Source organism: Bactrocera neohumeralis, chromosome 5, assembly GCF_024586455.1.
Source record: "Bactrocera neohumeralis isolate Rockhampton chromosome 5, APGP_CSIRO_Bneo_wtdbg2-racon-allhic-juicebox.fasta_v2, whole genome shotgun sequence".
NCBI lineage: Eukaryota > Metazoa > Arthropoda > Insecta > Diptera > Tephritidae > Bactrocera > Bactrocera neohumeralis.
The window spans coordinates 63565223-63582493 of NC_065922.1; the positions used below are offsets into that span (position 1 = coordinate 63565223).

The following is a 17271-nucleotide window of genomic DNA, read 5'->3' on the forward strand; positions in this document are numbered from 1 at the left end:
TATTATTATTTTATAATTATTTATTTTTTTTATTTTTTTATTATTTTTTTTTATTTGACTTAATTCACATACATTTATTTATTTTTATGTATTCTTTATATATCTTCTTTAATTTTTTTTAGTGTACGCACATAAATTTGCTCTCTGTCGTCTGGGTCGTATGAGTGACATAAAATTGCACCGTAACATAATTAAATCAACATAGGTATGTAGAACTAATTCATAAGACACTTCAAGCCCGTTGCATACTGTTAACTACAACAACAATAATTACAAAATAACAAGTGTTTAAAAAATAAATAGCAGAGCCATATACATATAAACCGCGCATATCTAACTGGTTCACAGAGTTGGTTAGTGGTGGATTGCTGCTATTTGTTTGTTGCTTTGTTGTTTGTTGGTATTTTAAATACAAAATGGTAACATAACCGGCTTTTCTGCTGTTATGGCTGTTACTGTTGCTGCTGCTGCTGCTCAGAGCTACACAGCGCTCTGTCATGGCTCTCTGCTGTATGAATTTATTTTGAATATTGTCTGTAGTTGTTGCTTTTGGTTGACTTCAGTGAAAATATGCGAAAATGGCAATAAAAAGATGAACAAGAAAAAAACTTGCGTGGCACTTGTCGAAGTAGCAAAACAACAAAACAAAACCGTAAAAGTGAACCAACAAAACCACCTGTGTGCGCTGTGAGGACGACGTTGGCGGCGGTGAAGTGGTCTTCTGCGAGCTATCTTTGTTGTTTTACCAACGCTGCAGAGACTACTTTGCATGTATGGACTGACTTTTGCTGTTACTGGCTGTTGTTTTGCTGTTGGTGGCTAGCTCGTGGCACGTTTTATGGCTTGAAGCTACCGTGTTGGCAACAGTTGGAATCAGTGCAACGGTGACTCTTGAACGGTAATGTTGACTTAGCGGTTGAAACGAAGTAAGTAAGGCCACAAGAGTGAACGTAGTGAAAAAGAAGTGTATTGTTATTTAATAAAAACGCGAAAGACTAACTTAATGTAAATACGAAGATACCTACCAACAAGTAGAAACAAGTATATGTGAAAATTATATGAAAAACGGTTTAATACAAACTCGAAATAAATAAACGCGCTCAAAGCTAATATTTAACATTTAATAAAAATTAAAAGTAAATAATAATACAAGAAAATATTGAAAATTAATAAAAAATTATTAAAATATATTTAAAATATTTTGCAACTAAGCATCCTTTGATGTGCATTTATATACCATAATACATATGTGAATGCACATATGCATGTATGTATGTATGCACATACTTTGATGTTATTGCTGCGGATACAGCGCGCATGACGCGGCGGTTTCAATGCATACTACAAATTTTGAATCATTATTGCTTGGTTTTTTGATTTTTTTGTTGGAATTTTTGTGTGTTTTCCACCGACGTGATCTATAAATAAGCGCCAGCTGAAAAATATATACTCGTACAGAGCTGCTACGCGCACAGCAGCAGCTGAAAGTGAACAGTGGTGATTCGCAGTTTCTTTTGGTGCGAAATGAAAAGCAATTGCGTAAACACTACAGACAAGCTGAAAATGGTTGTGGCTGAAGCTGTGGCTGCCGCTGCGGCTGCGCAATTGTCATTTTAGCTGCTTTGCTTCGTTAGTGAATTGTTTTGGATAAATTGCGAAACTATGGAATTTTTAAATCTGCTATTAATTAACGATTTGCTTAGATTCGCTAAACGAAGCGTTCTAAAAAATGTTAATGTGTGTAGAAAATAACATGAAAAATGCAAACAGCTGGATGTTTGAAAGATGAAAAATATCTATGAAAATAAAAATTTACAAAACTAAATTATGTAAAATCTAGAAGTGGAAAAAATTAAAAATAGAACATTTTCAAGCCTAAAATGCAATTAATTTTATAAAAAAAAATTCAAAATTGTAAAAACTATTTGTTTTATTTAATGTTTAAATAATTTTTGTTAACTGCTCTACCAAATACTACTTTTTATAATGCTAAAAATATAAAAAAGACCTTTTAAATATATAAAAAAAAATATAAAATACATTTTAGTGCAACCGCTGTCAGTTTTCTTAATAATAATAATAATAATATTAATTTAATAATATTATTATTATTCAAAAAAATTTAAAAGATATAAAAAGCAAAATAAATTTAAATATATACAAATTTGTTAATGTAAAATATTTAATCTCTAATAAAATTGCTTAAAAATGTATATTTTTTTAAATTTTAGAAAAAAGTATTCACTTTTATAGACCTATGCCTGAAAAAAATTATTCACTTTTTTATAATATTAAAAAATATAAACAAAAATTAATTGTTTATAATACTTACAAAATATAAAAACTGTATTTTAAAAACATTAAAGTATTTAAATTTTTTTTTTTAAATAAATATGTTTTTAATGTAGTTACTCTGTCAGTTATTTTCTGTTTTGATATAAAGCTAATATAATTTTTATTATAAATATAAAAAAAGTATCTTAAAATCTTTCAAATTCGTAAAATTAAAAAAAAAAACAGAAATATTTTTTTTTTTTTTTGTATGTAGTTACTCTGTCATTTTTTTTATGCAAAACTTGGTTCGGGCATAGATCTATAAATATATACAATACTTCATTGCCATACCGCAATTGTGCTCTATATTGTCTATCCTTGTTCTTAACCTAATCTACTTCCTATATTCCCCGGTAGATGTGCGGTATTAAAAAACCGTTAACATTTCCACTTAGCAAAACATCACTCAACTTCAGTTATTATAGTAGGGATTTGCATTATCAGAGAATTATCAGAATAGGTTAGACTAAACAACAGCTCGCAGTGCACGAATACATATAATTAATTCAATATGACATTGAGGTTAGGTAGACATTCTTCTAATATAGAAGTCCAATTATGTGAATGAATGCAGCAAAATGCTTTCTTTACCTCAATTCAATTCATAAATAAAAATTTTCTAAGCGTAACGTAGAGTAATCGCCTACTAGAATAAACTGGGCTTAAAAATATTACCAGATTGAAAGGCTTAGGCTCCATATTATGTGAACTGCACCTTTGTTGGACGCTCGATTCTCAATTGCTGTTAAAAAATATGTATTTAGAGAAAACTAAATAAATTTTATTTCTTTAGAAATATAATGACAAACTGAGGTATGATTTGACAGTAGAAATGTCAAAATATCAAGAAAACTGACAGCTGACAGCAATAAGTAAACTTAACTACAAGTAAATGCTATGTCTATTGAAGAGCAGCAAAGCTTTTGTTTATTATAAAAGTAATTAATTAATTTACGAAATTTCAGACCTGATTTTATTTACATTTATTAACTACACGCCAAACGTAATAAATACCGTAAATTGCATACAAATTGGTGCATATTAAACTTTGGAAGGGACAAAGCCGCCAAAGCATTCATAAAGTGCCAACAAGAAAAACGGCGATTGACTGAAAATAAAAATAGACGGCAAAATGCTTCCGGTAAGTAACACATACTGCGCTATGCATATTTATATGCACATATTTAATATAAAAAAAAGAAAAAGAAAAAGTGCAAATATATTCAAAATCAAAGAAATGCTTTAGCGGCGAATGTCATAAAGTTCGTCGATTCATCAATAAAAAGATAATAAAGATAAGTGCATAAAGTCATTTGCGCGAATAAATATGTATAAAACCAACGCTTTTTGTGTTTTTGGAACTTCTTTTTTATTCTACGACTTTATCAACTCGCACTGTCATCACAGCACTTGAGCTTCCCTATTCGTGTGCACGTCACTGTATGCTTATATAAAAAAATATTTGTTGGTACATTGACAGTTACGTATCCACTTGAGTACTACATAGTATATGCATGCATTCCAAGCAGTGCTTCGCCTGACCAACTGCGCTGCGTTGTGCGCATGCGTGGCTGCGTGGACAAATGCGATTTTTGCAACCATTGCAGTTGCTGCCAATAATGATGGATTAAACGCATAATTTTTCGATGGCTTAGATTTGTATTAAATGATAACTATATATTTTTTGGTATGCTAGGGTAGTCCCTTTATGGATTATTTTTTTTTTTTTGGTTTGCAGGGTAGTCCTTTCATGGATGTTATTTTTTTATTTTTAAAATAATTCGTTAGAAAACCGTTATGACAGTGATGTTACGTTATTTTTCAGTTCTTTGACGATATATTTTTCCAACTCCAAAAAACCATTATTATCATAGGAAATACGGTAATAGTGATTAAACAGTTCTTGGCCCAGTATATATATACCATAAACAAATCTATGAATGTAAAAAATTTGTTCTTGTGCTGGAAAATTTCGAAATTTGCGGTTACAGTGGGATGAGATAATATTTTATATCTTCTCACTCAATAGGTACAGTTCGTGAAACTCTGGCAAAAAGTAGGTTTTACAATTATTGAACTTTTTTCTTTTTCAAAAAGGAAAGCTTTAAACTTTTAAAAGCAAATTTCTCAAAAATAATCCAGTGTTTATGGAAGTCTTAAAGAAGTGATTAGAAGAAAGAATTGCAGAACTTTTTGAAAGCAAATTTCTCAAAAATAATCCAGTGTTTATGGAAGTCTTAAAGAAGTGATTAGAAGAAAGAATTGCAAAACTTTTTGAAAAATACCTCTCAAGTTATGCTGCCAGGCAACAAAAACCTATAAGAGAGCGTCCAGACCTACTTAGGTTAGGCTCTCCGCAATAATAAGTAATCTTTATTTGCTGAAAACTTAAGTATCAATTATAACTATGGAATGGATCACCCTAAAAAGTCCACACACTTCGTTTTCTTACTGGAATTTATTGAGCAAACCGCTATGCACTTAATATTTCCTGTCTTTGTTCGCTACGGTGACAATTGCAATACTGTACTCGTAATCGCTCGTTTAATGAAGCGAAGCAGTAGTTGACAGTTATGAAAAGAATTGGAAAAACTAATGACGGCACTAAAACTGCCATGAATAGTGAAATTTATGATTACTGGCGGTATTTTGCATGTTCTTGTATGATTTTCGCATTAAAAAATAGTGGCCATAAGTTATGGGCTGCATTGTATTGTAATATTTAAAACTATGTCGCGCCAACCATTTCGAGTAACTATGTGCATTGTGGGTTCAAAAAGTGCACACGGAAAGCGCTAAAATTGTAGAAACACTTTTAATCTGGCAAAAACTCTCTAAGTATATTATGAATATATTTTCTCATATGATATATACATACATATGTATATAGTCATACACAAATTCGCTTATCAATAATCTGTTACAAATATTCTATCCCTAACAATGTGTACGAAACAGAAAACATTCACATTGTGTTTTCACTGAAAAATCATGAATTGTATTGTAGATAAATGTGTCAAAAAGCGAAGCAAACTTATAGATACTTACTTCTTTATATATTTTGTATTATGCTGTATTGTTGTTTTTAAAGATTTACCAAATCCATTCCTCTTATGAACCGATTTAAATAAAGCGAACTTCGCGTGAATGAGAAAACGTCAAAAATTTGACACACAATATTTTAAAACGCTATCAATATTAAAGTGTTAAAAAATGAATGCAATCGAAATATTATTTTGAAACTTTTTGTTTAGTCACTCAAAAACTCATTAATCATACTCACATTACCATACTATATCAAAAATTAGTAGAAACAAAAAACGGTCCAGTGTTAATATGATTAATATTATATGAGTATTTTGATTGTAGTGCGACTTGTGAACTTGAAAGTTGCTAAAACAAAAACTTAACGCTAACTCAAGTTCTTAGTACTATAAGTACATATAAGCAAGTATATATATTATATTTTACAGGTATGTAGAACCTGGTAGCCCTTGAAATGTCCACAGCTTTCATATATGTAGTATATCTTTATATATATAAATCTTCTGACCGTGTGTTTGTAGTTGAACTGCTCCTAAACGGCTGGACCGATTTTAATGAAATTTTTTGTGTCTGTTCAAGCAGGTTCGAGAATGGTTTAGATTCACAATTTGGTACACTGGAAAATGTTCTTTTAAGTTAGTTTTTCATTTTTAATCAATTGTTAATTTTGGAATGTTTGACCGATAGATTGCGCTATCATCGCAGTATCCAATATTCAAACCTTAAATTGGCGTAAACGTGCAATAAACAACACGATGCCAAAGTAAAAGGCGACATCTGTAGACAAGTTTTCATAACGTGGACAGAGTTGTTCGTTCTTAAGTAATAAGTTTGGTGATTCAATACATCTATGGGTAGCTATAACATTTTTTTCATACCTGCTAACTATTGGAGGGGGTATCTTGACAGGCAATTTAAAATTGCAAAAGATCTGGCATAAAAAAATAGCGGCATAACTGAAGTGTTGATAAAAAGGTCTATTAAAATTTGAGATATACAGAAATCTTTTCGAAGCATTGCAAGACTGATGCCATAACCTTGGCAGCTGATTTTTTTGTCTTTCCACGCTTGAGAACCGTTTCTTAATATGCAGTCCACCAGGCTGACAATCGATTGGACTCGATTGATTTCACTGATGCACAGCCCAAATTCAATAGTATTTTTACCCCAAAAACCAATTCTTTCTTAACGCACGAAATGCTTTTTGATTCATTTTTGTTGTTTCACCAAAAATGCGATTATTCCTTAACTAATACTTGTAATCTAACTAATAGAAATCATATACATAGATGGTAATAGTAGTACTACCTATGTATCAGCCACAGTAAAACGTGGGCGGGTTCTCTAGTATTATATATGTTGATATGCGCGCCATAAATTTCCTTTCGCTTAAGTAAGTTAACAACGTGTGTACTCATGTGGTTCTTGTAAGTTTTTACCGGATGCCATGATACTCTACATTTTTCAAAATTTGCGGCATAAAGTGTGCTTTATAAATGTGTTGCGAAAGTTTGAGATTAACATGCCGCACACAGTGTGAACGGCACCTAAACTACTTACTTAAAATGTTTAGTATTATTTGCTTTGCTGTAAGGGCGCCGATCTGCTTGTTTTGAGGCCAGCTGTTTTGACTTCTCAAGGCAATTTGTGGTTGATAACTAGCATTTATTTACATACTTAGTATTTAACAATGTTGTTGTTGTCTATAGAGGCAGCTCTTAAGAAATTACTGCTCTTCACGTATTTATATAACTGGCAGAAAATAATTTATGCATTAGAGGAATACATTTATAGTGAGTTTAGTAAAAAATTATTCAAATATACTAAATATACAGAATTTCAAAAATTTAAAATTATTATTTAGAAAAAACATTTTTAAGACATACCATAAATCAGGAAACTTAGAATCTTCAGTTTTTCAATTCTTGCCACTGGTAGCAAAATATACATACATATTTACGCTTACCAGTTGAGCTGGTTCCGTGAATTAATCCACTAATAATCATACTAACTCGTTTAAACTGCTAAATATTTTAACTACCTAGTCTGAGTGTAATATAATGTATGCTATATAGTATTTGTATAGCTAGTAATATCATAGAGGTAAAATAATAATAAAAGAGGCGCAAAGGCTAACATCAAACCATTAATATTTGCATTTATTATAAAAAATTTGCATTAATTCGCTGCCAAGAATTGGTTAATACATTATAAATACACCTACAAGCGCAGAAGCATACATACAGACTTTGTTCGAAGTTGCAAAACCGCCAATGAAAAGAAAGAGTAACAGAACTCGTTTCCAGCGCGAGTACAAGTAGAAGTGAAGGTCGCGCATGCGTGCTGACGCGCTTCTGCTTTCTGCGCTATTAAGCTGAACTAGCTCATGTAGCTTTTGATTTCACTCGTACAAGTAGTGAGAGTCATTAATTATGCTATTCATTTGGGCAAGAAATCGTGTGTTAGAATAATTAAATAAAGAATGCAAGATGTGTTTTATTTTATAAGAACTAAATTCAGCTGGATTCACGCTTTATAATTTCATGCATATGTATATACGTCGTTTTTTTATATTTATGTATATACATACATATGTACGCATATAAAAACTGCTTGCGAAATAATTAAGTTAATTACGTGGCGGTAATTTTTAATTAGTTTTGGCAATAATTTTTTTTATTAAAAATACAAAACACCGAAATAAAACCAAAAAAAAAAATTTCCCACGAAAAAAAAATGTATAAAGACATTTTAGTTTAGATTAGAAACAAGTTCAAATAAAAGTTAAATTAATTTTTATTTTAATGAAATGGCTAAAAAATATTAGTGCATATAATCAAAACGGTTGTACTTTACTGAAGATTTTCTTAAACATTTTTAAGATCTTGCAGTTTTACAATTTTTAAAAGGTGGTAACACTCAAACATTAAGCTAACAAGTTTTAATATAAATGTACACTTTGCTGAAGGCTTTCTTTTAGTTTTCTGACAGGTGGCCACTCGAATAAAAAAACTTGATCCAAATTTATCTTTAATTTCCAATTTATCTCTAATTTTTAAATTAAATTCACTTTCTGCCGTTAGGCGGCAACTGCAATAAAGAACGTTGTTGTTAGGCTTTCTAAAAAATTATTTTTTATCCCACATTTTAAAGTAAATTTTAATTATTTAGTTCTTAATTTTCGGCAGGTGGCAACTCTTTTTCAAAATAAGTATCTCTAATTCCAAATATTTTATATAAATTATGTTTAGTTGATCTTAATCAAAAGTCTTCTTAAATTTGAATTATTTAGCTCTTAATTTTCGGCAGGTGGCAACTCTTTTTCAATATACACATGTACATACGTATCTCTAGTTCCAAATATTTTTTTTAATTGCGCTCAGTTGATCTTACTTTAAAATTCTCCTAAATTTTAATTATTTATTATTATTATTATTGATTTTTGGCAGGTGGCAACTCTTTTTAGTATAAGTATCTCTAGTTCTAAAATTTTTTTTTAATTGTGCTCAGTTGAGTTCTCTTAATTATTTATTATTATTAATTGTTCTCTTTTTTAGTTAAATCTTTTAAATTTTTTTTATTTATTACTTTAAAGTTCTCTTAAATTTTAATTATTTATTATTATTATTGTTGATTTTCGGCAGGTGGCAACTCTTTTTCAATATAAGTATCTCTAGTTCTAAAATTTTTTTTAATTGTGCTCAGTTGATCTTAATTTAAAGTTCTCTTAAATTTTAGGCAGGTGGCAACTCTTTTTCAATATAAGTATCTCTAGTTCCAAATATTTCTTTTAATTGTTCTCAAAGTTTAAAGTTTTCTTAAATTTTAATTATTTATTATTATTGATTTTCGGAAGGTGGCAACTCTTTTTCAATATAAGTATCTCTAGTTCCAAATATTTTTTTTTAATTGTGCTCAGTTGATCTTACTTTAAAGTTCTCTTAAATTTTAATTATTTATTATTATTATTATTGATTTTCGGCAGGTGGCAACTCTTTTTCAATATAAGTATCTCTAATTCCAAATATTTTCTTTAAACTGTGCTCAGTTTATATTGATCTAGGGCTTTCTAAGAAGTATATTTTATCACACATTTTTAAACTAAATCGTATTTATTTAGGTCTTGGTTTTCGGTAGTTGGTAATTCTATTCCAATATACTTGTATATCTTTAATTTCAATTATTTGGTTTACAATGTGTTATGTACTACTATATTTATTGTCTTTGCATTGAAGTAATTTTTTTAATATTTTTTGTATGTAACTTATTCTCGGTAGTTGGCGTTTCGAAAATATGCTTAAATATTTTTTCCGTAAAGTTCTTTTGAGGGGTTAGGGGTAGTCAGAATTTTTAATTTTTTTTGCATTTTCGTTAAGTGTAATATCTTAAAAATATTCTCTGAAAATTTCACGTTGATACGATAATTAGTTTTTGAGTTATTCGACAAATAACAAAGAGAGCTCGGGCACTTCAAAGCGCTAGTGTGAAACTTTAAACTCGTTTTTCTCAAAACTATGTTTTTTGAACTGCTGACAACTGTAACTCGAAAACCGTTTAATTTATACACCTTTTAGAATACATAATAAACTCGGACCTGTTCGAAGGATTTTTTTTCAAAAATTTCGATTTTTTAAGACCAATTAACTGTTGATTTTTTCCCAAAAGTTCAGACAAAAATTTCCTGTGGCCACCATTTTGTTAATTTTTGAAAAAAAAAAATCCTTCGATCAGGCTCAGGATTATCTATTTATAAAACTATTTTTTTTGTCCGATTGATTTTAGATGAATCTCCAAGGACTTATGGTTGTCACCGCAAGTACCTTTTTTTGGAACTGGGTCAACACAAACAACTATAACTTTGGAAATTAAATTTTTGTTTTTGAAATTTTCGTGACTTCAAGTCAACGCATTCTATAATAATGCCATATTACTAATTTTGTAAAATAACACGATTTAATAGAAAAAAAAAAATACTGAAAATTCTCATTTTGTCGTGCCTCTGACTACCCCTAACCCCTTAAAGGTTTGGTACATATTTTTTAATATTATATTTGACACAGTTTTATTAGGTGGTGATACTATTTTCTAATAACTTTAAAATTTCGCCGTAATTTCTGGAAGAGTTTGTTAATTACCTTGCATTTAGCATTTATTTTTTTCTTAAATCTATTTTTTTTTCTATAAGTGACAATTCAATAAAAATTTACAAACTCTTTCCTTTTGATGTGTATATTAGATAATTCTGTTCCTTGTTTTGCTCGAAAATTACGACAACTACAAAGAGATCTATAACTTTGAGAAAATAAAAAATAATGTACCATGACTTTACAAAACATAAGACTGTAACATAACTCACGCAGTTGGCTCGCTTCCCAGCAATCCTGTGCGGAATTGCATATAAATAATACTAAAATGTTGATGTTCATATCTCATCAGCTATATGAGGTCCTCTTCCCCGAAATGGAATGGCAAATGAACTGATCTGCTGATATAATTAGTATGAGTATGAATATGTATCAGGAAATGAGTGTAGTTACCAGAGTATAATATTGAATATTTCTTTAAAGGAATATAATTCGAAAATGGTTTTATTAAAGTGAAAAAATTGCTTTAAGGCTTCTCTTGAAACGCTAAGATGACTTTATTAGAAATAAAACCTTGCTCAAAATATTTTATATTGTTTCCATTCAAATCTCTCAGGTAAATGAGTTTTATGAGGGTTGCCGTTTATTATACTACAGTTCATTCTACTCTTGTTGAATATTTTTCTAAGGAAGCTGTCAGTATGCTAAGATTACGTAATTAGAAATGAAATCTTAGTCAAAATATTTCATATTTTATATTTTTTTATACAAATTTCTGGGATATTTTTAAAGACGCCGCTATGAACACAACTTTTTATATGCATATGAGTTCTATGAGTGGAGTTTTATTTCAAATGTAGGAGTTAATGAAGAGAGCGGATTATTATAGTATTGCTTATTTCACGCTTCACTTCACATAAAGAAATTTTTAAGAAAAATATTTGTAATTATTTAGTTTTAGAACAAGAAATATTGTAAAGAAAATTTCTACTACTCAAATAGCTATACATGGTAAAGAGAATGGTACCAAGGACTAATAAATTGTTAAAAAGAATTATCAGTATTACTTATTAAAATATATACAATATATTATATTTGAATATATTATATAAGTTTTAACATTTGTGCTTAATGGACGATTTTGATATTCAAATAATAGCAACTTTTGTTATTTTAAAACTATTGGCCAAAAAATACAAACTTAAAACAAAGTATCAATCATGTATGACTAATACATAGTACTGAAAATGAAACTTTATGAAACACCTTTATTAGTATTATTAATAGTTTCGCTGCGTAGACAACAAAAAAACGTTTGAAAGTGATTTAAACCAACAGCGCAGAGCTGCTAAATCTACTAAAATCGCACAAATATCTTACAAATTTGCTGGCATATTCGTATTTAAATGAGTCTATTTGTCATGCAAATCGTTTAAAGCCACAAAAACTAGTTATATAATTAACTTCATTTTTGGACGCACGCAAAATCATCAAATAAAAGCTTTGTGACTGCGCAAGATGATGTCAGGTTTGCGCCAAACGACGATGAATTTAATTTGTAGCACTATTTTTAATTTCGATTTTCGTAACTTCCTAATAAGTGTTTTCCCTTAAACCCTCGCCGTGCGCACAGCATATTGCGCTCAAATTGAAATAAGCTGATTAACACGAATTTCCGCGATTGTAAACAAATGCAATTTTCAGTTGGCAAGCAGATGCTACATGGATGTTACGTATACGCCGTGTGTGGCGGGAAACATGATTTCATTTTCGCGAGATAATTCATGCAGGCGCGAGTATACATCAATGTTTGTATATATATGTTTGTAAACTGCGTTTCCCTTGAAATGAAAAGCGTTGTAGTAGGTATGCTGTAACTACTCCCAAACTAGTTTGAAACGAGTTAATACGTATAATAATAATAAAATATAGCAGTTTAGATAATGTTGACATGTTATTAAAGTTTCAATGTACTATTTATGTACACAATAGGTTGGTTTTTAATACATCCAGAGAGTTTTAAACCATCCAGAGAGTGAAAAAGGTATAGAAATTGCAATTAAAACAAATGAAAGAGCGTTAACCGGGCTCCTTTAAGTTGTCTAGAATGAAATTCAACTTTATTTATCAAAAAGCTTTGAATTAAAAAAGAAAAAAATAATGTTCAGTTGTAGAAGAAGATATAACAAAATACTTGCTTAGATAACAGAATACTGGATTATTATTATTAATAGAGTATCATTAGCTAAATTGCAACACTATTGCAATTACCTTAAAATCGTACTGTTAAATATCATTTTACATATAATTCCATCTTGCTACTAAACTTCAATTGAGTGGTAGTAAAATTTACATTATTGCTCATCCCTTCAAGCATCATCAGATGAAATGATAGAAACTTAAACTTAAATGCGGAAATTGTTACTAAAAACCATTTAAATTTTACAAAAATTTATTTTATGTAAATTTACCAACATTTGACGACAATTCGTTGTATGTTTGGTTCGAATAGTCTTCGTCGCAAAATCTAGAAATAAAATAATTGTGGTGGATCAGTGACAGGCTAAATCAAGTCTCCGGGCGTGTCTCGAACATGACAAAGTCAAGTTTAAAATTCAAACTTTAGACTTCCCTAACAGTTAATCTTTTTAATGGTCAGTGCCACTAATATTGTGCCAGAGAGGTTCCATAAATGTCCAAAGATTTGGTTTCATTTAGTTTTTATTGGATTTAATTGGCTTTCGCTTATATGAACCTCGGAAACTAAGTTATATAGCTTAGTGATTGTATGATATAAAAGAAAACTTTTGAAAAAATCTTTTAGCCGCTTTGTAGTGAAAGGAACGCTCTAATAGTTAACCTTTATGATGACTAAAGATCTTCGATATTCTTTGTTTTAAAGAGTGTTATGAAGATTTTTCGTTCACCTGAAGTTATGGCACGTTTTATTGTGTATGTAATAATTACGTCGATCGTACGTTTAGGAGGAGTCTAAAAGATTATAATCTGAAATTCTCATAAAACTACAATATACTGTCACTGCTGACATGCTACAGTCTTATACACTTCACCCACTTTCATTATTCTATTATCTAACAACGGCATCGTTCATTTTATCATTATTTTTGGTGTAACCACTTTAGGAAGTTTATACCTACGGTATATCTGTTACAACTAGCCGCCGATCCTTGTCGTATTTTTCACACTAAACCGATCAAAACGTGTTTAATTTGACAGTGTGGCATTTAAGCTAACTAAAGTTCCAGAATTATATGTTTGGATTCCCATTTATTTCAAACATACACTGATTCAGTAATATTGTTGACACGATTGCAGATTTGTACAAATTAATAAACCTTATTCCTGCTTATTTCAATATCAATATCGATAGAGCGAACTATTGGATGTAAACTTTTGGATGACTTCATCACAATATTTCTTACAATTAGTTGCCAGACCTTGTGTTAGTGATCAGATAAGAACGTGTTTAACACTTGCAGTGTTGTATTTAAGGATTCCAGAATTATATGTTCTTATAGTCTACTAGAGGACCCGCCCATGTTTTACTGTGGCTGATACATAGGTAGTACTACTAATACCATCTATATGATTTCTATTAGTTAGATTATAAGTATTAGTTAAGGAATAATTGCATTTTTGATAAAGCAACAAAAATGAATCAAAAAGCATTTCGTGCGTTAAGAAAGAATTGGTTTTTGGGGTAAAAATACTATTGAATTTGGGCTGTGCATCAGTGAAATCAATCGAGTCCAATCGATTGTCAGCCTGGTGGACTGCATATTAAGAAACGGTTCTCAAGCGTGGAAAGACAAAAAAATCGGCTGACAAGGTTATGGCATCAGTCTTGCAATGCTTCGAAAAGATTTCTGTTGCCTGCCAAGATACCCCCTCCAATAGTTAGCAGGTATGAAAAAAATGTTATATGTAGCTACCCATAGATGTATTGAATCACCCAATTTATTACTTAAGAACGAACAACTCTGTCCACGTTATGAAAACTTGTCTACAGATGTCGCCTTTTACTTTGGCATCGTTTTGTTTATTGCACGTTTACGCCAATTTAAGGTTTGAATATTGGATACTGCGATGGTAGCGCAATCTATCGGTCAAACATTCCAAAATTAACAATTGATTAAAAATGAAAAATTAACTTAAAAAAACATTTTCCAGTGGACCAAATTGTGAATCTAAACCATTCTCGAATCTCCTTGAACACACACAAAAAATTTCATCAAAATCGGTTCAGCCGTTTAGGAGCAGTTCAACTACAAACACACGGTCAGAAGATTTATATATATAAAGATTTTACTTCTTCTTCTTCTTCTTCTTCTTCAGACACCGCTTACGCGATTATTTATATATATAAAGATTTTGCTTATAAAAACAAAATGCTAAAGCTTCGGTAACTAGTGCGTTTAGAACCACCATCTTCTTTGAAAAAAAAAAAACTATCCCAGCAAGCAAATAAATTCTAGTTTTTCAAAATCCGTCTAAATTTAGTTTTGAAACTACTACCTAAATAACATTATAGGCAACGCGTTGCAAGGGCTTTGTTTTAACCTTCTGAATATACCTCTTTTACTCGTCGTCTATCCATGAGCCAAAAGCTCGCTGTCTTGTTATCGTAACTGTGGCCGGAAATTTGGCGAAAAACAGCAAAATTTATTTGCAATTTTAATGATGTTGCACTTCACGGCGAAAATGTGCTTCAAAAAGTGCATATATGTACATATATTAATTTATTTCCCTGGCAACATACAAATTCAATTCCTTATAGCCACGTAGACTACACACACATATTTAGAAGCATGCGCGCGTTTGTAATGCGTTCGCTTAAGCTTAGGCTTACATTACAAAATCATCACTCAACAATAAATTCCTTACGGCAGGGCGCGTACAACAAATATGCATAAAAACAACAACAAACAAACATAATGAAGTAGATGATTATGTGTTTGACGAGCTGCGACTGCTGTAAAAATCTGCACTTGCCCTTATATAAACACACACAGCAACACACATAAATACAAACATATGTGAACTCCGGAAAACGGCATTTGCTACAGGCGCTTGCAAAGGACGGAAGCGCAGACAGCACTCACGCAAGCGGCAACAGCAATGTCGACTGTGCTTGTTGCATTACGCTGCTACACATCGCTTTTTAGTGGTTACGTCACATTTTAGGCGCATGCAGCTTAATACGATGCCGCTGGCGCTGTGCTGCAGTCACATCACGCGGTGCGCGCATAGCAAATGAAAGCAACAACATCAAATACATTTTATCGCCAGCATCCGGCAACCATACGCGCTGAGTGTGAGAATGTGATTTTTCATATGTTAATTTTATGTTGTTGTTGTTTTTGTGTTCATGGGCTGACATTTTTTGGGTGCTCGCTTACTCGTTTTAATGTTGGCTGCCTTGAATGACAATGAACTCGAACGAATCGCTGAGTTGATGAGCAACAATATAACAGCTACACACACATTCACCTACACACGCACACACACAAAGAATAACAAAAGTAATTTGACAACATCATGTTGGTGACATAAAATGAAATGCCTGCAGCAGCGTTAAGTGTTTCAAGAAATGCGAAGCAACAAAAACAAACTTGCGTTTTTGTACGCTTGTTTCTGTAAACAGTCAGGCATACAAAATTCAGTTATGTCATTTATCTTAACACGCGCATACGCCCCACAGCAAGTTATCATTTCCGTCGCATTTAATAATTGGAAGGGCAACATGGTGAAAAAAGTGTCAATAAAAAGCGTCAAAAACATTTTCTATTTGGTTTTATTGCTTCGCTTATGTGACCTTGCCGTTGTTGATTGATGCATTGCCAACCGGATCAGCTGGAACGAATCGGCGGTCAGTTATTTTGAAAAATAATTCGACTGTGAAAAAGTGATTCATGGCAGTTTCGCAATTTTATATGACAAGTTAATAAATAAATAATTGAATTAAAATTAGAGTAGGTTAGTCTGGCCATGCATAGACCAGTTTTGGCCCTTAGCGATACAAGAAGATGTTTATCATTTAGAATGCCTGCGCTTGCTAAAAATTTCAACAGTTTCTGTGTCCTCATTAACGATACTTCTCCCAATGTCTAAATGTGATCCCAAATGCTTGATGCGTTGTCTTGCCAATGCCGGGAAAGTGCACTAGTTGCACTGATGTTCCACAGTTTCCCTTGTGCCTTGCTCTCGACATTTTCTACCGTCTTCTTGATCTTTCAGTCCCATTCTGAGTTGAAAAATGCAATAAAATTATTTCTCTATTATTAATTAACCGAAAAAAGAAATTGAATTTCCTTACCAAGTTCGTTTAGGTAAGTCAATTTGTCTAGTCTTGCCAAAATTTTTTTTCGAAAAATATAGGGATTCCCCGAAATTGTGCATCCGCATACATTAGAGCATCAACCCGCTACAATATGAGTAAAAAAATCGAAAGATCACGTATGAATGTTCTACGGATAATTCAGAACAACCGTGCCTAAGTGGCATAGTTTCGAGCAAGCGATCTTAAGGCGAAGAGATTTTTAACGATCATAAAAATTTTTTCGTTAGCTTTCGAAATATCCGAATGAAATTTAATACATTTAAGTATTAGTCATTGGTCGGAATCGGCCAGATCAGACAACTCTAACATATACTTCCAACACAACTGATTATTCAGATGTTTTAAACATGGCCTTAAAAATCGCTGGTTGAAAGTTCTTTAGAATGATACGTAGAATGTTTCCCACACACGCAACTTTTTTGAAAAATAAAAAAAAATCGACCCGCT

General features: G+C 31.2%; 1 protein-coding gene across 1 annotated transcript in view; it reads left to right on the forward strand.

Annotated features, from left to right (window-relative positions):
* Positions 1 to 789: 789 nt before the first annotated feature.
* The window catches only part of LOC126759340 (uncharacterized), a 134416-nt gene continuing 117934 nt past the window's right edge, over positions 790 to 17271 (forward strand). The window contains exons 1-2 of the mRNA XM_050474074.1: positions 790 to 926; positions 3300 to 3475. Of these exons, the coding sequence (XP_050330031.1) occupies positions 3467 to 3475 (9 nt within the window). The 5' untranslated portion in view covers positions 790 to 926; positions 3300 to 3466. The remainder of the gene's footprint in view (positions 927 to 3299; positions 3476 to 17271) is intronic.